Source organism: Hippocampus guttulatus, chromosome 13, assembly GCF_054856545.1.
Source record: "Hippocampus guttulatus isolate MCC_2025c chromosome 13, RoL_Hgut_1.0, whole genome shotgun sequence".
Taxonomy (NCBI): Eukaryota; Metazoa; Chordata; class Actinopteri; order Syngnathiformes; family Syngnathidae; genus Hippocampus; species Hippocampus guttulatus.
This window is the reverse complement of record NC_141273.1, coordinates 12,376,524-12,399,193: the sequence shown is the minus strand read 5'-3', so window position 1 is coordinate 12,399,193 and position 22,670 is coordinate 12,376,524. Positions and strand designations below refer to the sequence as shown.

The following is a 22,670-nucleotide window of genomic DNA, read 5'->3' as shown; positions in this document are numbered from 1 at the left end:
AATTTTGGGGGTTAAAAAATAAATTCCCCAATGCATCGTGGACGATAATCAAACATGAAATTTCACTATTCGCAGGTCGGTCCGGTCCCTATCCACTGCGAATAGCAGGAGTCCCCTGTCCTTGTGGATTATTGCGAAAAATAACAGATGAATAATAAAGGTTAACCGTCATCAACTTTGAAATTCTAAATTTATAAATTTATTTTTCAACAACAAAAATAAATAAAATAGATAATCAAGAGAATAAACAAAGTGCACTGATTATCAAGTCACTTGACAGGGCTCAAGCATACTGATGCAGAAGCAGTCCCTCAGTTTCACGCAAAATTTGGTGGACATCTCTATCCTTCTTTCTCCTCTTCTACGCGGACCACACACGGCCTCTTTCTTAGCACCAGACTGTCACCGCAGGGCACGTCCGGCTTCCTCTTGACCACCACATGAACATCACACGGGCTGGCCGTACTGTCCAAGGAGCTGTCGGGAATCTGGGCGTCACCGTGGAGTCTATAGTGTGCTTCCAAACCCGCCGCTGCCGGTTGGCTGCCCGTCATGTCCTTGCTCAGCTGGCACAGCCAAACCTCAGAGTCATCCAAACACTTCATGTGCACGTCCAGAAGATGCTGGCTTGTCGTTTTTGTTTGTTTCACCAGTGGTCTAAAGTCAGTGGACAGAGGAGGGTGAAGGATAAAATGCCTGGTCTGACGGGAGATGCGACCACGGCCACCTTTTCCCTGCTGCCTGGTTTGCCCTTTTGGGGTGCTGGCATCCATGTGAGTCTCATCAGAATCCTCCGAGCTCCCGTCATATGGGTCCAAAAACTACAAATTGATAATATACTTTTTCATAATCTTGTTCATAATGAAAAGGAGTGCCAAAAACAAGTCTCGAGGAAGTCTGGCATTTTGTTTTGAGGCCATTTCAGGGACCGATCAAAATTTAAAATCTTTTTTGAGGGCTTACACATTCTCAAAAACTCACATTTTGCAACAGAGTACATCTTGGTGAAATGTAAACTTCCCTAGGGCTGAACGATTTTGAAAAATCTTAATTGTGATTGGGATTTAACATGCAATTTTTTTCAAGATCCTCTTCAAGTATTATTTTTTACATATACAAGCAATATTTTAATTGTATTACAATAAACAATACAAAATGTATTATACAGCAATGTTTTGGTTGTAGTGATGCTAAAATAAAGGAAACAATCCGCTTAATAGCACCCTGTGCAAATATTTGAATATTGAGCCACCAGATTGGCTTTTCACACAAAATTTGGTGGACATCTCAATCATCAGTGACCCACAAAAAATATATATATACAGTATACTCTGAGTGTGCAAGAGCCTATTCAATACCCATTTAGTTAACACCCTCTTGGAATTGCTATTATCCCTTCCAACTAATTCCTCTGCTTGTGGGGGTTCAGTCATCTTACCAAGGAGTAACATCCCTGGCGTCCAGCAGGTTCGTGCACTCTTGGCAACGTCCGTCTTAAACTGCCACTCTCCGGCGCACTGCTCACACATTCCTGTCACACATTTATTTGGGAGTTTTATACAATAGTATCTTAACGTATGGGCTTTTCAAGATAGCAATCGTCCTGGCTTTTTTTTTTTTTTGCCTTGAGTTGTGAGGAAAAATAAATATTTTTAATTGAGTTACAAATGCTGGCAGCGAACTTCACACGGCATGCAGCAGTTCGGTTGCTTGTGAACAAATCTTCCAAAAAGAGAGCAAATGCTTACTTCGAGCTATTCGAGGTCTAACTTGAAATTTTCAGCAGAAAACAAAGGCAATTACACGTTGTGGGGATTAATCAAAGCGCGTTAACAATGCAAAACAGATGTCAGGCTAATTATTAGCCTGCCCTTTAAACAACTTTTATTTGAACACGAGTCATAGCGACACATGGAAGCAGAGCATTGAACAATACTTAGGCATATATGCTTCATCCTCTGTGGAAACAACTATTAATGTAATTTAGTTCTAATTGTCTTTTATTTTCCCATCAAGTCGACATGTGGTTTGGCTTTGTGTGTTATACTGCTCCCTGGTGGCCACGGAGACGACAAGAAAATACTGTACAGCACAATGGCCATTGAACTATCATTATGCACCAACTATTCGATGTTTTAAATTATTTTACGTTGTTTATTCCTATACGTTAAATAAATTACAATATCAGGTTTCATATGAAAACGCATGCTATAAATATTGTTGATGTTTCTGGGGCGCTTTACTAGCTTAGTGGCGTTTCCATTTATTTAAATCGAGATAGATAATTTGAGACAACACTGTTTTGTGTTTCAGGCATTGGTCAAGGACCAATTTAAACTTCTAAGTCAAGGCACCACTGTATTTAATTCAGAGCAGCGTATACAACATTTCCTCATGTTATGTCTTGAAGTAGCGTGTTGATGTTACCATAGTGCTGGTGTCTGACCATCTTGGACTAATCTCAGAGTCCGAATCAGTGCTGGATTCCACTTTACACATCTCCTAAAAATACACACGTCATTTCAATGCTTTTAAAAGATAACAATTGTGATTTTCAAGCATTGAAATTGCTGATAATGGATAACTGGGTGACCTGACCTTGTATTTGAAGGCGAGCTGCTCCACATTGCTTATTTGGCCACTGTCACTGTGGTCTAAAATGAAGGGAGGGAAAATCGGTGAACTCTAAAAACGCTTAAGTGGCATGAAACTGCCCGCGTGGGGTCTTGGTTTAAAAACAATCCCTTCTTCAGAGTGTCGTTAAATGTTTACCTGGAATTAAACGTGGTCGTCTTCGCCTGTAAGCCATGCTGATGCAGGAGCAGGCAAGAGCGCGCGAGTCTCTTTTAAACGATGATGTCATTATTGCCGTAATTTCTGAGGTGTCGTAAAGGAGGACGTCAATAAACAACTTCAGCAACATGTGGCTCCAGTGTTTTGCAACAGGTGATTTTGTTCTTTCTTCACTGCAAATGCGTTTTGTTCACGCTTGTCTCTGATATTAATAATTTTCTTAAATGGAATGAAACAAATGTTACTGAATGAGTATCGAAAAGGCTCACGGTGATTGACTGGCGTTATTTCGGGTAAAAGTCAAATTAATACAACTTTATGCAGCGCACTCCACAACAGCTAGAGTTGTAACAAAGCATTTTACATATAAAATAACAATAATAAAAGAACAATGCTATCATCACATGTTGACGTTTTACATAACCGTTTTTGTTAAATCGTGCAAAATAAGAACACAAACAAGTTGTCAGGGAACATTATAAATTAGATAAAGGAAAGAAAATGGGAACGGCAAAAAACACGCCACGTTTTGAAAAGTACATTTTATTTCATACATGCACTCTCTTTTCGACATTTTTTTTATTTTTGGCAGGCACTAATTGCGTGAAAGTCTAAATGATCTCTTAGGCTTTGGTGAATTCATGAAATTTCAAGTCATTTTAATGGAGAATATTGACATTGAAGTCAAGTCGAAGTCCAGTAACAATGGGGGTGTTTTATTTAACGATACACGAACATATAACTCTCGATTTAGCATGACGTTCCTTCGAACAAACGTACTTTTATTAAATGTAGCCAAATACATTCCATTGGACATTTGCGTCTCCCAAGCAAAACCAATAATGACAATCCTCTCATATTAATTACACAAAGCTTTTATCAATCTAAGTTGTGCGCAAAATACAAAGGTTGCGCCAGAAAGACCTCCCCACCACCGCTGTCACTCTCCCGCCCTCGCCTTTGCCTAAGATCCGGCTTGGAGGAAAGGGATGAATGTTAATTTCAAAGATGGCGGCGGAGGGAGGAGGGAAGGAGATGAACGAAATCAAAACTCAGTTCACCACTCGGGAAGGTGTTTACAAACTCCTCACACACTCCGAATACAGCCGTCCCAACAGAGTGCCTTTTAACTCACAGGGCTCCAACCCGGTCAAGGTCTCCTTCGTCAACGTCAACGACCAGTCGGGCAACGGCGACAGGATCTGTTTCAATGTGGGCCGTGAACTCTACTTCTACATCTACAAAGGTGTCCGAAAGGTACGGTGCCATGGCAAGCACACTCCCCGGTAGCGCCACTTCGTTTTGCCCAAGCCCGGAGCCTTCCGTCCGGCTTCTGAGCGCGACTGTGGCGGGTGTGTGACTTTCAAACGGAGCCACTGGGCTAGTTAGCTTCGGGCTAACTAGTTAGCGGTGCGAGTATCTTCACAAGCTACTTCGAGGCCATAGGTCGAAATTCCTTCGTCGAACCTGTATTATTAGTCGCGTTTTAATGGTGCCTCCATGTCAGTTATCCCGGTTTTAAAAGTAGCTGCGTAGAGGTTGCTACTGGCGACGACTGCGTACCACCTGTCGACGCCCCACATTCTAACAGGTGTCCACTTAGCACTGCTATCATTGGAATGAACGGTGCTAGCCACTTAGCTTGTAGCTCAGCGGATTTTGGGAGGACAGAGTCGCCAAATGTGTCACTTAACTCTCACTTATCGTCAGGTTTGACCCGTTTGAACATTTGACACCATTTGAAGTGCCGCAAATGTCCTCCTTTCTCTCTGAAATTTGATGACTGAAGTCACTCACTATAGGTGCTTTAAAGCTGTGGCTGTTCTGTGTCGAATTTGGGTCCACCATGGGCGTTTGTTGCCCATTACTGGGGGATGCTCAAGGGTCCCTAAATTGAATCCCAGCACCCCTAAAAATGTAAGAGTTTTTTTGTAACCTATGTCCTTTTAAACAGACGAGAGAAGTGAGTTCATATATAGTACTTTGGCGAAACGTAATTGTACCACTCAATCTCTCCCCGGCTGGGTTCTGAGCACCCTATTTGCACAGATGAAAATGCTTCAAGTGATATACAGACAGTACACTGTAAATCATAACCTTCTGGCATATACCAGGATATGTGGAACATTTATTACCATCTCCCACTCAGTACCTTACACATTATCATTACCAATCCTCATTATTGCAGAATTTAATTACATGTCACGGTTTGTGTCAGGTAGGATTTAGCTGAAGCTCTTTTCTGGCTAGAAACTGTTTGAGGTGGTCAGAGGCAGCGCTGCTGTCCTCTGAATTGGAAAGGGAGAAGCTAGCAGTATGCGCTTTGTGTTTGTTATTAAAGCCAAGCTGCTAATCACAAGCTAACTTGATTGGATGCCCATGACCAAAAAGTGCTACGCTTCTCTTTCATCAACGTGGGAATGGAATTGCATTCAAATGTACAAAACGGTTTCATTGATCTTGCAAAGCCAGTAGCTGAGCATCTCTCCCCCTAGAATTGCCCCTGTTGTCCACTAGAAGGGATTTCAGGTTTACCGGCGTGTTGAATCGAGGAAAATGGTGGGAATATCGAAACTGTACAGCGCGATGTGTGTATTCTTTATGCAACCCCCTGGTATTCAAGAGGGTGCTTGAAACAGTCCTGAGAGCTGTTTGTGTTAACAAAGCAACCTACATCGACCGATAGGTCGATATCAGATCATTAGGGAATCTCGAAACGATAAGAGTCCAAGTTGTGTACATGTGTATTTCAATAGGACAATGGAGACAGCGGTCACAGGGGAGTTTGAAACAGTCCTGCGAACTGTCTGTTTTTCCAAAGGACTTGGACAGGTTCCCACTGAAACACGCAGCAGCTGCTGAACTTTGAACTTACGGGTCACGAGGAGACCTTGCGTTAAAACAGCATTAGTGTGAATGTACTTAAAGGACAGCAGTCATACCGCAGTCAGAAGGTGCCTAGAAACAAAAACACCACTCCAAGATAATTTACTTTAGACTATAAACATGCAGTAATAACATAATTAAATATAATTAAAAAAGTATTAAGCAGTTCTTCTTCCACTTAATCAATCCAATGGGCGTTATGTTGCTTCGCACCGCACAGAGGATAAAGAATATATGACTGAGTACTGTTATATTGAATGTCTGTGTTTTTCCACCATTTGTGTTCGGATACGTCTCTTGAAGGTTTGTGCGTTCTCCATTGTGTATTAGCATTTGCAATAAACTAGCAAACGCTTAGCTTTGTTTGTTTTCAGTACACGTGTAATTCGACTTGTTTAGTGTTTGACAGTAAACTTCAATGGGCAGTGGCAATTAATCGTGTGAATCCTCTTTTGAACATTTCACTGTTTCACTGTGCCGTGTGCTGCTTACTGTCGAAGAGTTGAGTTGACAAATGCGCCAATTTTCTTTACAGTTTGGTATTTTGTGGGCAATTGTTTTGAAGATATTTGCTTGTGTCAAAATTGACATGGTTACCTCGAATATGCTCATATGTGTTGAGAAAAAGTCTTCTGGGATAAAGTAGAGGAATGAAGGAAAGATGTTTATAATATTTGATGCACTTTTCAACATAAGGAAGACGTACCGTTAAAACGTAAAACCTTGTCCACAGTGTTTATCAGGCTCTTTATTAGACGGTGCATGTTGAGGCTGACAAGTGTGCTACTTAAACCGAATGTCAGCTGACGGCTAAATTGCAGCGGAGATGCCGTGCGGCATGCATGTCGTCATCCTCCAGTAAAACAGTCACACATGCTGGAATTTACAGCCGCTTGGATGTTCTGGATATCAAGGAAAGGCACACAGCGGAGACGTTTAAGGTTAATAAAAGCTGTAAAAAAAAAAAAATAAATAAAGTCCTTCTGTGTGTAACCTCTTTCTTTGCCAAAACCCTATGCTACCACATGTAGACAAGTAGCTATGGGGACGTAAGCCCACGAGGTTTTTGAATCAATTTTCTTCTTAACTTTCTTTCATTTGTTTTGTAATGCCGTTTGTATTCGTATGTTTCATGTCCGTGTTTGTGACCACTTCTCATGGCTTTGTTCCAGCTGCAGCAGTTGTGAAGGCTCGATATAAATAAAGCTGTATTGTACTGTATTCCCATTTAGCGTAGCACCATCTAGTGGATGCATAGCGCAACCGCAGCCACTATAGTTGCTTCTATTCTATGCACCTTATAATGCGGTGTGCCCGCTATATGAAAACAGTTTTAATATTGGCCATTCATTGAAGGTGCGCCTTATAATCCAAAGCGGCTCATAGTGCTGAAAATACAGTATGTACAAATGCCTTATTATGGCTAAAATTAGCTGTTGCCGCTTTTCATAATTTCGGTCATCAACCTTGTTTCTTACCGCACTTTCAGAATTTATCACAAGTCGCCGCCGTTGTGTGCCGACCTTTCTCCACAGGCTGCAGACCTGAGCAAGCCCATAGACAAGCGCATCTACAAGGGAACACAGCCCACCTGTCATGACTTCAACCACCTCACCGCCACAGCGGAGAGTGTGTCGCTCCTGGTTGGCTTCTCTGCCGGGCAAGTGCAGCTCATCGACCCCATCAAGAAGGAGACGAGCAAGCTCTTCAATGAGGAGGTAATTGGCTTGTGGGGGGCGCTTTTGCTGTTTTAATGATCTCATTTTGTTCGTTACACTATATGGATTATATCGAGCCATCCTGTTTATTTCTCTTGTCCAGGGTGGTAATTATAACGCGTAACTGGTGAGAGGAACCATTGTAGTCATTTTATGCTACCAATATTGTGTGCGTGTCCGTCGACAAATGTACTTCAACATTAGGTGTTATAGGGTCTCAAGCAGGGTTTGAATGGCCTAGTGCAAGCGCTAAAATTAATGAGATGTCTGTTTTACTCCTTTAAAAGTGTTTTCAAGCTCCTTTAGATTCCTCAACCCAATTTATTTTGAAAGAAAGTGGGTTTGGAAAGCCAGCCCTCCACCGCGGCTTGGCACCGGTTCAAAACGCACCACGCAATCAAATTTGTTTATTTGCTGTGACATCACTGGTGAGCTGTTTTTAGAACAGGCCCACGGGCTACTCATCGAAGTCCTTTTGGGAAACATAATGCCCGCGAGTTAACAAAATGCAATCCATAAACACACACACACACACAAAATTTGTTCGACACCCCTCTTTTAGATGTTTCCATGGCCCAGTTGTCTTCATGTGTCTGCACTGCTTTAATCGTGAAAGAAATTCTTGGCGTGCTGTTCAACTGCAACCGATTTATAAATGAAGACAAATTGAACTGGTTTGTGATGTTCTTATCCTGTCCTTGTGTCACTCCTCCTCCAACCAGAGACTAATAGACAAGTCCAGGGTGACGTGTGTGAAGTGGGTTCCGGGCTCCGAGAGCCTCTTCCTGGTGTCGCACGCCAGCGGCAACATGTACCTGTACAACGTGGAGCACACGTGCGGCACCACGGCGCCGCACTACCAGCTCCTTAAGCAGGGTGACACTTACTCGGTGCACACCTGCAAGAGCAAATCCACGCGGAACCCCCTTCTCAAGTGGACAGTGGGTGAGGGCGCCCTCAACGAATTTGCCTTCTCCCCCGATGGGAAGTTCCTGGCGTGCGTGAGCCAGGACGGCTTCCTGCGCGTGTTCAACTTTGACGCCGTGGAGCTGCACGGCACCATGAAGAGCTACTTCGGCGGCCTGCTGTGCGTGTCCTGGAGCCCCGACGGCAAGTACATCGTAGCGGGCGGCGAGGACGACCTGGTCACCGTGTGGTCCTTCCTGGACTGCCGGGTGATCGCGCGCGGCCACGGCCACAAGTCGTGGGTGAGCGTGGTGGCCTTCGACCACTACACCACCAGCGTGGAAGAGAGCGACCCGCTGGAGTTCAGCGGCAGCGACGAGGACTTCCAGGAGCAGGTGGCCAACTCGGGGCGGGACCGCGCCAACAGCACGCAGTCGCGCCTCTCCCAGCGCAACTCCACCGAGAGCCGGCCCGTCAGCGTCACGTACCGCTTCGGCTCAGTGGGCCAGGACACTCAGCTGTGCCTGTGGGACCTCACCGAGGACATTCTGTTCCCACACTTGCCTCTTTCACGGACACGGACGCACACCAATGTGATGAACGCCTCCATCCCGCCATCGGGCTCCACCGTACTCACATCGAGTACCAACGCCACTAACGGAAGCACCAGCGGAGCCGTCACTCCCGGCGTGAACTCTATCTCCGGTACACTGCCGCGGTCCAATAGCCTGCCCCATTCCACCACTTCCAGCACCGCCCCGACAGCCACAACCACGACGACGAATAACACTAACAAGCCGGGCGGCGGTATCATGGACAGCGCCATCGCCACGGGCGTCAGCAAGTTCGCCACGCTGTCGCTGCACGAGCGCAAGGAGCGCCACCACGAAAAGGACCACAAGCGCAACCACAGCATGGGCCACATCAGCAGCAAGAGCAGCGATAAGCTCAACGTGCTGACCAAGAGCAAGACGGACGCCGCCAAGACGTTGGGCACGGCGATGTGCCCGCGCATGGAGGACGTGCCGCTGCTCGAGCCGCTCATCTGTAAAAAGATAGCGCACGAGAGGCTCACTGTGCTCATATTTTTAGAGGACTGCTTAGTGACTGCTTGTCAGGAGGGATTTATTTGCACATGGGCCAGGCCAGGCAAAGTGGTAAGTTCTTTTTAACCCAGGGCCAATTTAAGCGCGTCTCTCTCTACCCAGGCCGGAGGCGGCGGGTCGTCACCGACGAGCCCGGAGCAATTCCAGACACGAGTCGCATATCACACGGCCTTTTTTCGCTCCCCACTGCATCGATGCCTCGTCACGAGAGAGACGATCCTTTTGTGTTAGCGCATCCTTCAGTGTGGTGTTTTCCAACCTTGATTAGTGTTCGGGTCACCAAGAGCGTATACAGTGATCCCCTGTTCATCGCCGCCGTTTTATTCAAGACTATGAATGGCCCATCCGACTCATCAATCGGGATGACCTTTTGCACATTCCAAGGAAATGCTCATACGTACGCTACTGAAATACATATTTCGTGATATCAGCGCATTCGTATGAGGAATGAGAATTTCAGTTGTCTGCTCGAGTTTTAGTCGTCATGTGAGAAAATCAGCAATGGAGACGTCGATTAGCCCTTCCGCCTTCTTCAAGCAAATGAAACACCTTTTCAACACATTGAATCGAAAAATCTGCCATGGTTAGAACTACGGCACGACAAGCAATGGTCCCAAAAGGCTGACGTTTTCAGACGTAACTTTATATTGCGCTTATAAATGAATGCTATTTTGGGGGAGGGGGGGGGTGCACTGGGTGGTACATTCAAGATTCTCCTTAACTGTGAATTGGCAGGGCTTCACTGTATACTTAATTTATAGTTTAGTCAATATATTCACAAAAAAAAAGTACTTCTGTAATGCGAGCCTGTTGAGTTGACAACAAAGCGATTATTCTGTCGGATGCGCAGTCTGCCATTGAGTGGCAAAGCATTTCATTTTTCCGTGTGTCCATTTGTCGCCGGCAGAGAGAGATGAACAAAGATGCATTATTTATAGCAAATAAATCAGCATTTTCGAACCAATTAACTGATATTGTATAACTTCCTGCAGTTTAGTGGTGGGGAATCGCTGCTTTCAGTGCGCTCCGAACAATCGTGTCTGCACTTCCTCATGTGCTCGCAGCTTCAGTCGTTTTGTTTTCAGTGCAGAAAGACACCTTAAAAAAAAAGTACTTCCAGCAAACCCAGTGCGGGGGTGAGGGATGAGCCAGTGATGTTTTCATTTTTCTCATTGAAAGTGTCTCCTAGTTTCTCAATGCACGAATCGTAAAGAAAAAAAAAACTGAGATATGAATAAAAAGCTGATAAAATATTCATCACCCCCCCAAAAAATATTTTTTATATGTACTGTATGTCGTCATAGTTATTCAAATGAAACCATTGACATAGTCTGAAATGCCGGCTTTTCGCCTTATATTCAAGGCTGTGCGAAGTTACATTATGATTTAATGTGGCATTGTAGTTTTTTTGTTTGTTTGTTTTTCCTCCCTCCTGATTTGATTTGAACAAGGAGCCCCAAAAAGTGGTTTTAAGCCATGATAAAATTCCCTCAAATCTTGACCCTTAGTAACTCGTCATTTCAGTTGTAAAAGCAAAAGTAAAACCTCGTGAACGTCACTATTTCCGTTGGCTCGGACCAACTTGGGGGTTGACCGCGCGCCTAAGGATCGGGTCGGGTCGGAAAAATCCCTCATAACGCCCCGCGGCATAATTGCTCGGGAATCCTTGGAGGCATCCGACAATCGGTCCTTTGCATTTGAGGCGTACGGTGAACCCCGCCACTCAGGCTGCATCGGGACCTCGTCCTTCTGTGAATTACAGAACTCTGCAAATAAAGCCTACCCTTAAAAGGTTGACACTTAACTGTGATTGCTTAACATTGCCAGGAGATGGTAGCCGAGAACTACTTTTGTCATAATGAAACTTCCCAAAGCAGTGGTACCAGGAGGCCACCAGTTGGCATTGTGCTTTGGCACATAAACCAAATGGGTGAGGTTGTCCGGCGAATAACAAAGGACAAGGTTTTAAAAACAATTTTTTGAATAGGCAAATTCGCAAATACTAACTATAGGGAGGTGGGGGGGGGGGGGTTGTTGCTCGATTTGACATTGGAGATTTCACCGTTGTCAAGCATTTCGACTTGAACTAAGCATTCGTTCAAAGTACACGGCGCGCTCCCAAAATGGCTGCTTTTTTCAAATTTCAGTTCCGTGAACCAGAAACACCGCGTTTTCCCCCCTTCTGCTGCACTTTGTGAAATCCTTTTCTTTTTTTTTCCTCCAATTTCTTCCTCTTCTCCCAAATGCAAATCTCCTTTTTTTGTTTTCCTTTTTCCAGGGTTTATTGTCCTCCCAAAACCAAGCCAGCTCTCCCAGTGGAACAGTAGTATAGCCCACCACACAATAAATCTGCTGCTAAAGACAAAAACCCACGCAAGCCACAGTCTGATGCTGCTCTTCACTTCCTCTGCGAGTGTTGCAAGTTTGTCCTATTTTTTTATCCCCCCCTTTTCTATTTTGCATTCACTTAAGTGCAGTGTTTCCCAATGTTTCTTGAGCCAAGGTGCCTGTTCTAGATTGGGAAAATGTATATTCTTTGCCCTGAAGAAATACTTGCTCTCTTCTCAAATTCTTTTTATTGTATTTTTTTTTCAGAATTTCCCCCACTTTAAAATGCAAGATTATTACGCAAATTTAAATATCAGACATAGATATACCCAGGTAAACCAAAAAAACAAAAATTCTAATCTACCTGTCCCTGCATGAATTTGTAACTTGCCCACTAATACTAGAACTAGTTGGATGATGCATTATTTGTCGTAAATCATATTGGACCAATTAAATGAAATTTGACAGTGGTTGGGAATCACTGCTTTAGAGCAAGGGTGGGCAACCTGCGGCCCTTGAGCCAAACATATGGCCCGGCTGAACATTGATCCAGCATCCCATGCAATTCCCCAAAACAAAAACATTTAACCGCAAATGTACTCTCACCCTGTCCTCCATTCTTTTTTTTTTTTTCTTCGGAAAAAGATTGCCCATCTATGCCTTAGAGGAAGACCGCATCGGGGGGGGGGGGGGGGGTGCAATGTTGACTGTTGCTGTACTTACTGTAATAGTTTAGAACAGAAAATGTTAAGACTCCATGTCCAAACCCATCCTGAGTGAATGGTTCTGTAACACATTAAAAAAAAAGTAAACTAGAAGTGTAGCTTAGACTGCTCAGGGTTACTGAAATTGTGTGGAGCTGTTTTTTTTTTCTTTGACGATCAAGCGAGCATCTGGGATTGTTGCATCCGTTATGTCTGTCTCCCCAATTTCCAACCCAATGACTTTTGCACTGATACTTTTTTTTTTTTAGTACTACTCTATTGGAACAAAAAAAGAGGGCAGGGATCTGTTTTAACGTCCTCATTCTCCGTTTCCCCTTAAAAAAAAACTTAAAAACTGGATGCTGCAATTATAGTCTTTATCAAGAGAGAAAAGTTTGCACTTAAATTAGTTTATCAGATGAAAAAAAAGGCTTTACATGTTTTTGTGCTGTGCTCACAACTCACAGATGGCTAATACAGTAGAGAAAAAAAACTATTAAAAGTCTTTATTGAACATTTATTTTAATATTGTGTTCAGATTGAAATGTGCTCTGTATCATACTGTGTATATTGTAATAATCGATTTGATGCCGGGCAGGGTTGGGGAGGGCAAACTTACCATTTCCCCCGTGGGAAGTTTTGTCATGGATAGTTATATTTCTAAAGCCTAAAGTATACATATGAATAATATTAAAAATAATCTTGAATACACCGTTTTCCTGTGTTTCTTTGTCCCCCCCCCCCCCCCCCATATTAACACGGACAGTCGTACTCAGAACAGGTTTTACTTTTTTTTCCAATGTTATATATTTGTTCAAACCAATTTTGCCATTAATATTTTTTCTCTTTTCTGTATAAATACACCTGTGACTTAATTCACACAAGGTTTAGTGTCTTTAATAGTTCACAAACAACTTTTTAAACAATACCTGACATTTTTAATTGGGTTTTACGTCACATTTACAACAGTAAATTGCAGAGTCATGATTCCAATGAGAGGTTATCAAGGTGCCTGGCAAGCTACTGTACATTCTAAATCTAATTGTGCTAAATATTATGAACTGTGTGTGTGTCTACTAAATCACAGTAATGGGTTTATTGCCCCATTTTTCTCTGTACAATTTAAACTGCTGTTGGGGCACATCATCGCACATAATGGATAGCCCTTGGGGGAGGGGGGGGGGCACTGGTTTAGTAGCTTTATTCCATTTAGTTTGTTTTGTGTGTGTGTCAGTAGCCTCCTCCATGTTTCCTGTCCAGGGGTGGCATCAAGCAGGTCTTCAAGCTCCCCGACTGTGACTCATTACTGGCCTGTGTGGACACACCAACATTAAACCAAAAAAGGAAATTCAGGTAAATGTGGCAAAAGTAGTAGAAAAAAAGTACAGTATAAAATTAACAAAATGTATTGTTAATTTTGCCAGCCTGAGCTTTGTCGCCATCTTTTGGTTTCTATCGGCTATTCCCCAAAATGTGGCCTTTCGGGCATCGATTACTGATGGATCTTCGCTAACAGTCGCAGGGTTCCAATGTACTTTTACAAATTCAAACCCTATACACAGTATTCAAGTAAAACGGTACAGGCTGAAATATATTTCATATTTTGACTTAGTTACTTCCTACCTGAAAAAGGTCATGGGTGTAACTACCTTAGCCAAGCGTGACTGGCACTTCTTCGCCGTGATGGCTGGCAGAGTGCCCCGGTGGGTGAGTGTAAAGACGGGCGGCGTGGAGCCTGGGAAGGAGCGCTGTGGCCCTGGGGCAGCCAGTTTGAGTTTGGGTAGCTCGTAATGGCTGGCGTTGCGTCGACTGAGGGGCTCAGCGACGTGCTTACTGTTGTGCTGGAGTGGGGTAGAAGTGCAAGCTAGAACTATATATTGCTCACCATGACGTGTAAAACAGTTTGTGCATCATTCTAATCGACGGGGTATTGGAGTGTATGCCTTGGCCACCAGGGGGCAGTATGATACACAGATATAATAGAAGTGTGTTGGGAAATTCACTCTGACTCCCGTGCACTACTCCAACATGTGTGTGTTCAGAGAGGTAGAGGATAAAGAATACATTCTGATGAGAGGACAGGAGACAGCCAGCTCAGTGATGCCGAAGAACAACAGGAAGGTAGCAAGACAAGAAATATGGTGTGTATTGTATTGTGCTGTAATTTTTGGATTTAGAAGAAACCCGAGAAGTCTTTTCGATTGTGACCCAAAGCATCATGTCTCTTGTATGTACTTACAGGAATTAAAGGGGTGGGTCTGTTGTGCCTCCCTCTCATTTGTTTGCAAAGTCGGGAGGGTCGCCACAGGAGGTCTGAGGTGATGTGCGGTGCTTTTTTTTCCATGCCTTCAAACGGCCCACCTGCTCCAGGATTGCGCTCACATTTTTTCTCTGCCAACCTGACATTAAACATGGACACAAATTTTTTATTTTTTTGCAAATCAGAAATATGAACTTGGAAAATTGTTGATATTGTTCAATTAAAATATTGATATTATATACAGTTTGTATCAGAATTAACTAATATATACGTACGTACAAGTAAAATGTTATATTTGAACATTATTTATCATTTTTGAACCATCATTAAGAGTGAAATGCGAAATCATTTCAAGGAGTGTTTCCGCATCTCATCGTGGAAAGCGTGACATTCTGTCCTGATTGTTGGGTGCTGTCATGGCTGTGTGCTTACCGTATCTCCCGAAAGTAGGTGTGCCTCAAGGCGCTGGCGGCCGTGATGCGTTCATCCGCGTCGTAAGCCAGCATCTGGTAGAGCAGAGACACAGCAGGAGCGGCGCAGTTGGGCAGCAGGCGCGAGATCCCGCTACCCTTCTTTGCGGGGAAGTTGAAGTGCATCGCTCGAGACCTGGATGCAACGTGACTGCTTACAAACCGCCGGCGGTGTGATGATAACAAGCAAGTCAAGTTTGCCTTTTCTTTGTTTTGTTTTGTTTTTGTCTGTGATCACGCCACAGAACCAGCATCATGATAAAATCAATGGTTTTCGGATGATGTCAGAGAGACATTCGCTCGAGCGTGAAAACCTACTGCTTGAATTTTCGCAGGACGCATTGCTCAGGTGTGCCCAGCACGTCGTGGATTTTGGCAATCTGGTCCAGCTCGTTGGCACCGGGGAAGAGAGGATTCAAGCTGAAACACAAGGTACCTCGTGAACTGATTGACATCTTTAGCCACATGCAATGATCTTTGAAATGGAGTGTGAATTTTAGTGAGCATCAAAGGATTCTGTACATTTTTTTTCTTGGGCTTTTTTTTTTTTTTTTGCAACACCAAAATTCAAGAAAAGCTTCGAAAAGCACTTCAGAAAAATAGCTTAAGGCTAGCGATAAAATGCCATTGATATTGTAACAATTAGCACTGACAGGTACAATTTTAGAACGCTTTGGGCAACGGATATTTGAATAGAAATAGTGGAGCAACACATGAAGACTGTGTAGAATTCTGTGAACTGCTTCAACCGACCGGGATCGACCCTGAGGAAGATCGAAGGCGGATTGACCAAATTAAATTTCCCCAGACCGCTGTTGTGACACCCCCCCCATTGGAGTCGGTTACCTCATAATCTCAAAGAAGACGCATCCGGCACTCCAGATGTCCATCTTCAGGCTGTAGTAGCCGTCAGTCAGGAGGCACTCAGGGGCACGGTACCAGCGCGTGGAGATGTATTCTGTGTGCGGCGGCTTGGAGTGCACGCTCCTGCACGAGCCAAAGTCGCCCAGCTTGAGAACGTTTTGCTAGAAAATTTACATACAAATAATAGATAGAATTATGAAAATTGATATTTAGTTTTGATTGATACAGGTATTCATTCAATCTCACTCTGATAAGAATGTTTTCCGGCTTCACGTCTCTGTGGAAGATCCCGCAGCTGCAAAGAGAACAGTTAGAAACCGTTTTAGTGGTGCTAATGGTGACAACACTAATATATACTGTATATTTTTTTAACGGGACATTAAACACAACATTCAACATCCAAAGCTTTTTTTGGGGGGTGGGGGGGACAAGAATGGAATTAAATATGTATAATCTTAACGAAGAGAAATGCACAATTTTTTCTTTTTTGTAATTTTTTCTTTTTAGTTTTCTCTAAAAAAATCTTGGCTAACAATATTAAAGTTATGAAACCATTTAAATAAAATCATTATAAATATTGTTCACTTAAGGCAACTGAGACAATTTTTAGGCATTGTACATCATGTCCTGTTATGTTCTTGTTCCCTTATTTTTTTAAATTAGCATTTACTGAAATGTATGGCAAATAGAAGTTAAATAAATGTTTCAATTCAAACAGATCTGAAATGGAAATGTATTGAAATCGAAAGTTAAAACAACTGCACTTTCCTAGATCTAAAAAAAGCTTTTGACACAATAGATCACAGTATATTATTGAAAAAACTAGAAAGATATGGCATTAGAGGTGTAGCTTATAAATGGATAAAAAGTTATTTAGAAAACAGATATCAGTACGTGCAACTCAACAATAAAAAAACGAATCAACTAAAAATCACTCACGGAGTTCCTCAGGGGTCAGTGCTTGGTCCAAAACTATTCATCTTATATATAAATGATATCTGCAAGGTCTCAAAACAATTTAAATGTGTCCTATTTGCTGATGATACAACTTTCTACTGTTCTGGAATAAATCTGAAACAGCTCCTGACAACCGTAGAAAACGAATTAAACAAATTAAAAAACTGGTTTGACAGAAATAAATTGTCACTTAACCTGAAAAAATCGAAGTTAATTGTTTTTGGCACAAGACCAATCAAACACCAAGCTAAAATTATGGTAAACTCAATTGAGATAGAAAGAGCGTATGAAACCAAGTTTCTCGGATTAGTAATAGACTCAAAACTATGTTGGAAGCCACATATCGATAACTTAAAAAGAAAAATAGCCAAAACCGTAGGGATCCTCTACAAAACCAAGGAAGTGCTAAATAAGAGATCTTTGTACACATTATACACTTCATTATTATTACCATATATGACCTACTGTGTGGAAATATGGGGAAATGCCTGCAAAACAAACACACTCCCTATTCTCAACCTACAAAAAAAAAGCAATTCGAATTATTAATAGATCAAAATATACGGAACCCACAAATCCACTATTTATCAAATTAAATACGATGAAATTTTATGACCTGGTTGACTTTAAAATCGCCCAATTAATGTACAAAGCACACAATAACCTGCTCTGCCAAAACATTCAGAAGTTTTTCGAAATTCGAGAAAGCAGCTATGATTTAAGAGGTACCAACTTATTCAAAAAACTCAAAACAAGAACAAACATCAAGCAAAGAAGTGTATCTATCAAAGGTGTTAATCTGTGGAATAATCTCGAAACGGACCTGAAAATGAGTAAATCGCTTGCTGAGTTCAAAAACAAATTCAAAAAAATAGTACAAACAACCTACATCAATCAGAGTTCAAATGATAAATTCAAAACATTAAATCTAATGATAAATCAGAACTAAGTTGATAAATAGAGAAAGGTATATAAATATCCATTATGAATACAAGAGAAAATTGACACAAGAGTGTCAGGGTGTGGAAGTATATAATCCCGATAAAAACCAAAAGTTGTAAAAATATCACGGTTAAGGGTAAAGTATGAGCCTTAATGGAGACTTCTTTCTTCTTACTTTTTTCTTTTCTGATTGATATAAAAATGATTTATTAGATACAATCACATAACGGGGTAGGACTAGATAAGTTTTTTACTTCTTCCTACTCCCTTGAACATAATAACTGTGTTGAATGAAGATTGATTTCTTTCTTTTTACTTTTTTTATCTACCTTATTTTCTGTCAAATTATTACTGTATATATGTTTTATGTTCAATAAACAAACAAACAAAACAAAACACTTTCGGCACTTCAGGCAGTGATCCTTTTGTGTACCACTAGAGGGAGCCCGCGTACCACTAATTGTGGTACACACTCAGTGGTGAACTTCGGGAGTCGCTGGAATATGACGTACTGTTACATATGTACTTGTCGTTACCTGTGCATGTGGTCCAGTGATTTGCACAGCTGGTACATGTAGTGTTTGACTGTGTGATCAGACGGCGGTGTCTGTCTCTCTGCGAGGCAACAAAACATCATTCAGACATCAACTTGGAAAAAGTCCTTTTTTGTTATTTGTTTGGTTCAGTCGCATCCCTCCCACCTTTAATAAACTCATATATGTTCATCTCCATCAGCTCGCAGATCAGAGACATGGTGCCTGTTTCCTTGTCACTGAAATGGTGAAAAGGAAAATAAGAGCTGAGCCCGTACATTGCAATTCAGATAGAGTGGAATCTCCAAAATTGAGCTCCATTTCTTCCCTGACTTCCAAGCTGTCATTATTTTCTCCAATATAGCTCATGTCAAGTTAATTATTAAGTTCCATAAAATGAGAAAACACAAAACTACTCACTCTTTGATAAGGCCTACAAACACGATAAAGTTGTTGTGGAGTGCAGCGATTACTAATCAGTGTGACGTTGCACGTTTTGAGTCCCACTATGAACAAAAAAATAAATAAATAAAATAAAAAATTAATAACAGTGGAAACTACTTGTTGGAGAGATGCCTGCTGGCTGCTGTCACAGCATCAAACTGCACCCCCTCAGCTGAAATGTTGCAACACTTGGGAGCATGAGTTGAATTTCCCCGTTGAAGGAAACCAATAAGTATAATAAAGTCAAAATAAATTTTAAATAAGTGTGCCGTGAAAGAGCAAATGGTTTTGTTGTGGGAACTTTCTGCTTGTCACGTCAGGGGTTGCCATAGCCAGTCAGTCAATTGTGTCGGTTTTGGTGAACACCAAGGACTGCTATGATACTACATTTTAATGTCGGTCTTCGTGATAGTGGCCATCGAAGAGCTAAAAATTTTGGTGGGGTGTATTTGGTGTAAAAGGTTGGAGAACGAGTGCTTGAGATGCTCATGGAGTTGAAGTCTCACAAGATTTGACGACGTCATGCATGACGATGGGTTGATGAGGTTTTCTCAAAGAGCATTTAGCTTCAACTCTAAATTGTAACAGTTCTGGAGCTTTGGACTTTGGAGGTTCCACTGTAGTAAGATGAATTTGTGACCAAATAGAAGAGTTTGAAAGATCTCACAAAATCAGTTCGTGCAGGTGGATAATATTTGCATGTGGGCTAAGCCTCCTCATGGCTTGAACCTCCCGCAGGTTGTTGGCCTGTTCCACACTGTACGATACAGAACACAAGATTTACTTCCAAATGCTCAGAAAATATAATAATTAACCTTTGTATGCCCCCCCCCTGCACCACATACATCTGGCATACTCAAGACGATCTTGTCCGCTCACCTGTTAATGGTCTGCTTCATAGTCTTGCACGCATACATCTTGCCATCCTTCAGACTCTGAGTTTTGACCACCACGGAGAATGAGCCCTCACCAATCTTCTTGATTATTTTGTAGCCTAGGAAAACATTCAAGTGTTTTATCGTATGTGCATTGCAACAGCAGGGAAGATTCTTTTGCCAACAATGGAATAATAAAATCACAGAACAGCAGGCTGTCAACATAAAGGACTGTGGCAGTTAAGTCTAAAGGCAGAGGAGCCACAGGAGTGTTTCTCAAGGCCGATATTTTAGTTAAAAAAACGTTTTCATTCATTAATATTATTTTATTGCTGTATTTTTGTTATCTTGATTCATGTAAAACACTTTGATTCAACGCTCCGGCCTTCCTGTGTGGAGTTTGCTTGTTTTCCACCGTGCCTGTGCAGGTTTTCTCTGGGTACTCCAGTTTCCTTTGACCAGTGTGTGCATTGGTATGTGGTCCGCACGCTCGCAATCCTATCTGTAACTGGCCAATGGTGTAGAAAATGGACAAATTGATGTATTTGAATGTTAAAATACAAAAAAAGTCTCAATAGCAGTCACTAAAAATATGTATTCGTAAGAAAAACTTATTTTTAGCCACACGAATAAATCTAATATTGAACCTAGTGAGGATAACAGTTTGGGAAAATTAATAAATTATCATGACCATTAGTAGGAATTGTTGAAGTAATACTGTATATCAGTAACTTGAAATAATTTTTTAAAGTGAAGAATACTACATTTGAAAATGCTCTCACTATGAGTCAGTGTAGTTGTAAAATAATTAATATAAATACATGTTAAAAGAATTCTTTTAAAAAGCAACATATTAATAATTAAAAAAACATTATTGTGCTTCTCTTTCCCCAGGTCAAGTAAAGCAATAGCACACTTGCATTGAAGCAATTGGATTGAAGCTAATGACAGACACGCACGGGCGATTTGTAGTACAGTAGTAGTAGTAGTAGTAGTAATAGCCAAAAATTCTACTTACGATGCATTTCTTTGCCTCGTTCATGTTTCGAACGGGCATTAAATGACTGCAACGCGTTGCAATTCCAATCTTGAGTGTAATTTGCATTTTAAAGAAGCGTCTTCGGGTGTCGTTAGCCTAGCCGGACTTGGCCGGGCTGCTAGCTTGACCGTCGCCTTGGCAACGTAGCACGCCTTCACCCTCCCCTCTTGACCCAGCCGGCAAACGGCTGGAAAGTCTTCAACCCCGGAGAGGAAAAGCGACGGTGTGCAAGATTGTGGCTTATACACGATGGGGAACGGTCGGTATCCTTACTAAAAGAATCCGTTGTTCTTATTATTTGACGAAGAATCGTTTTTTCTTACCTTTTTTCCAGAGGTGGGCGGTGACCGCTAGCTCCCCTGCCTTGTCACCAGGCTCCTGGCTCCGGTTGCTCCAGTCGCTGTTCGCCGCCGTCTTGCACGCATTCCGAAGGTTTGCCCTGTTTTTAACGCCAATGAGCCAGTTGGAGTAGTGCATCATGAGTGCACACGGATTTCCGAAAAGTGGAGCATGAGTTTGATGCTTTAAGAATGTCAGCGAATGAGAGGGGCGCTAGTGAATCGTCGCTGTCGCTATCGTTCTATCCATTCGTGGACTGTTGAGACATTACTGCTGCACGTCGGCTTCCGTAGTAATGTGGCTAATTCTGGCCATGAAATAATATGTGCATGGCTCAATGAAAATCGTTTGTTGACTGTAATTTGTAACATTCGCTACTACCTAATCCAGGGATGGGCAATTAAAATGATGGACGGGGCCACAATTTTACATCAGTATGTGTGGCCACATAAAACCACATATGGACAAAATACGTACAAGATACTTCTTTTTAATATATTTCATAATTCATCTCCCAAATTATGTATAAAAGATCCAGCCTTCAGAAAGAAATGGTTTGAACAATAAAAAAATAGACCCCACCCACCAGAGCAAGGTTTCTTGATCGTATACCAAAAGTACCATTCAACGATTGCTGCACAGCAAACCAACATTAGGTGCAAGAACTCATTTTGTGTCCCCCCCCCCCCCGCAACCCCCCCCCCCCCCCCCCAAATAAAATAAAATAAAACTCACTCAAAACTTTAACATTACTGAGAGACTATGTTTGTCCTGGATGTCATTTTAATCTACAAAAAAAATATTAGGCCTACTCACGTAGCACAGGGCAGTACAAGACCTGCTGTAAGTGTAAATAAATCATGGCTGATTTACATGAAAAATCAAAGTTGCCCCTCTTTCTTCCCCCGTTTCTTTGTGGGGTGGAAATTTAATCAGGCGGCCCGGTGTGCCAGTGGTTCGCATGTCGTGGGTTCGATCCCGGCTCCGGCCTCCTTGTGTGGAATTTGCATGTTCTCCCCATGCCTGCGTGGGTTTTCTCTGGGTACTTCGGTTTCCTCCCACATTCCAAAAACATGCATGGCAGGCTGATTGAACACTCTAAATTGTCCCTAGGTGTGAGTGTGAGCACGGGTGGTTGTTCGTCTGTATGTGTGCCCTGCGATTGGCTGGCAACCGGTTCAAGGTGTCTCCCGCCTACTGCTTGAAGACAAATGGGATAGACTCCAGCAACCCCCGCCACCCTTGTGAGGATAAAGCGGATCGGAAAATGGATGGATGGGAATTAATCAAGGGGACCACTGAGAGTAAAGTCATGGGGTGCAAGGGCCGCAAATTGCCCACCCTGTAATAATCATTGGAAATAAATCTTCAAACATAACTTCACTTACTCCTGTAAACTTTTCTCACTGTTGGATAGACTTAATTTTATAAAGCCCTTTTTTAATGAATATTTTTTTATGTTCTATAAAATTGCTGTCATGCACTTTTGTTCGTGATTTAGAATGT

At 42.3% G+C, this 22,670-nt stretch overlaps 3 protein-coding genes and 1 long non-coding RNA gene across 5 annotated transcripts; 2 read left to right on the top strand and 2 right to left on the bottom strand.

Moving 5' to 3' along the window:
* Positions 1 to 292: 292 nt before the first annotated feature.
* Positions 293 to 3,116, bottom strand: LOC147196403 (uncharacterized). Its single transcript, XM_086127755.1, has 5 exons — positions 2,773 to 3,116; positions 2,599 to 2,654; positions 2,428 to 2,502; positions 1,439 to 1,531; positions 293 to 821 (listed from the first exon to the last, which is right to left on the bottom strand). The coding sequence occupies exons 1-5, from the start codon at positions 2,921 to 2,923 to the stop codon at positions 342 to 344; spliced, it is 855 nt and encodes a 284-aa protein (XP_085983881.1). The 5' UTR covers positions 2,924 to 3,116; the 3' UTR covers positions 293 to 341.
* Positions 3,117 to 3,766: 650 nt separating this feature from the next.
* Positions 3,767 to 12,414, top strand: wdr20a (WD repeat domain 20a). The gene is made up of 4 exons (XM_086127378.1): positions 3,767 to 4,050; positions 7,215 to 7,397; positions 8,120 to 9,460; positions 11,688 to 12,414. Exons 1-4 carry the CDS (start codon positions 3,787 to 3,789, stop codon positions 11,739 to 11,741), a joined length of 1,842 nt encoding a protein of 613 aa, XP_085983504.1. The 5' UTR covers positions 3,767 to 3,786; the 3' UTR covers positions 11,742 to 12,414.
* A 908-nt stretch (positions 12,415 to 13,322) lies between these two features.
* Positions 13,323 to 21,305, bottom strand: mok (MOK protein kinase). 2 transcript variants are annotated; one of them, XM_086127379.1, is made up of 12 exons: positions 21,149 to 21,305; positions 19,791 to 19,905; positions 19,579 to 19,668; positions 18,636 to 18,706; positions 18,471 to 18,549; positions 16,282 to 16,330; positions 16,018 to 16,196; positions 15,490 to 15,591; positions 15,134 to 15,307; positions 14,681 to 14,840; positions 14,091 to 14,282; positions 13,323 to 13,752 (listed from the first exon to the last, which is right to left on the bottom strand). In XM_086127379.1, the coding sequence occupies exons 1-12, from the start codon at positions 21,303 to 21,305 to the stop codon at positions 13,672 to 13,674; spliced, it is 1,449 nt and encodes a 482-aa protein (XP_085983505.1). In that variant the 3' UTR covers positions 13,323 to 13,671. The 2 variants fall into 2 exon arrangements, with proteins under 2 accessions (XP_085983505.1, XP_085983506.1); XM_086127380.1 differs by lacking the exon at positions 21,149 to 21,305 and adding an exon at positions 20,805 to 20,954.
* On the top strand, positions 14,276 to 16,431 carry LOC147196401 (uncharacterized). Its single transcript, XR_015102677.1, has 4 exons — positions 14,276 to 14,582; positions 14,683 to 15,357; positions 15,507 to 15,603; positions 15,980 to 16,431. It is a non-coding gene; the product is annotated as an uncharacterized LOC147196401 (long non-coding RNA).
* Positions 21,306 to 22,670: the final 1,365 nt, after the last annotated feature.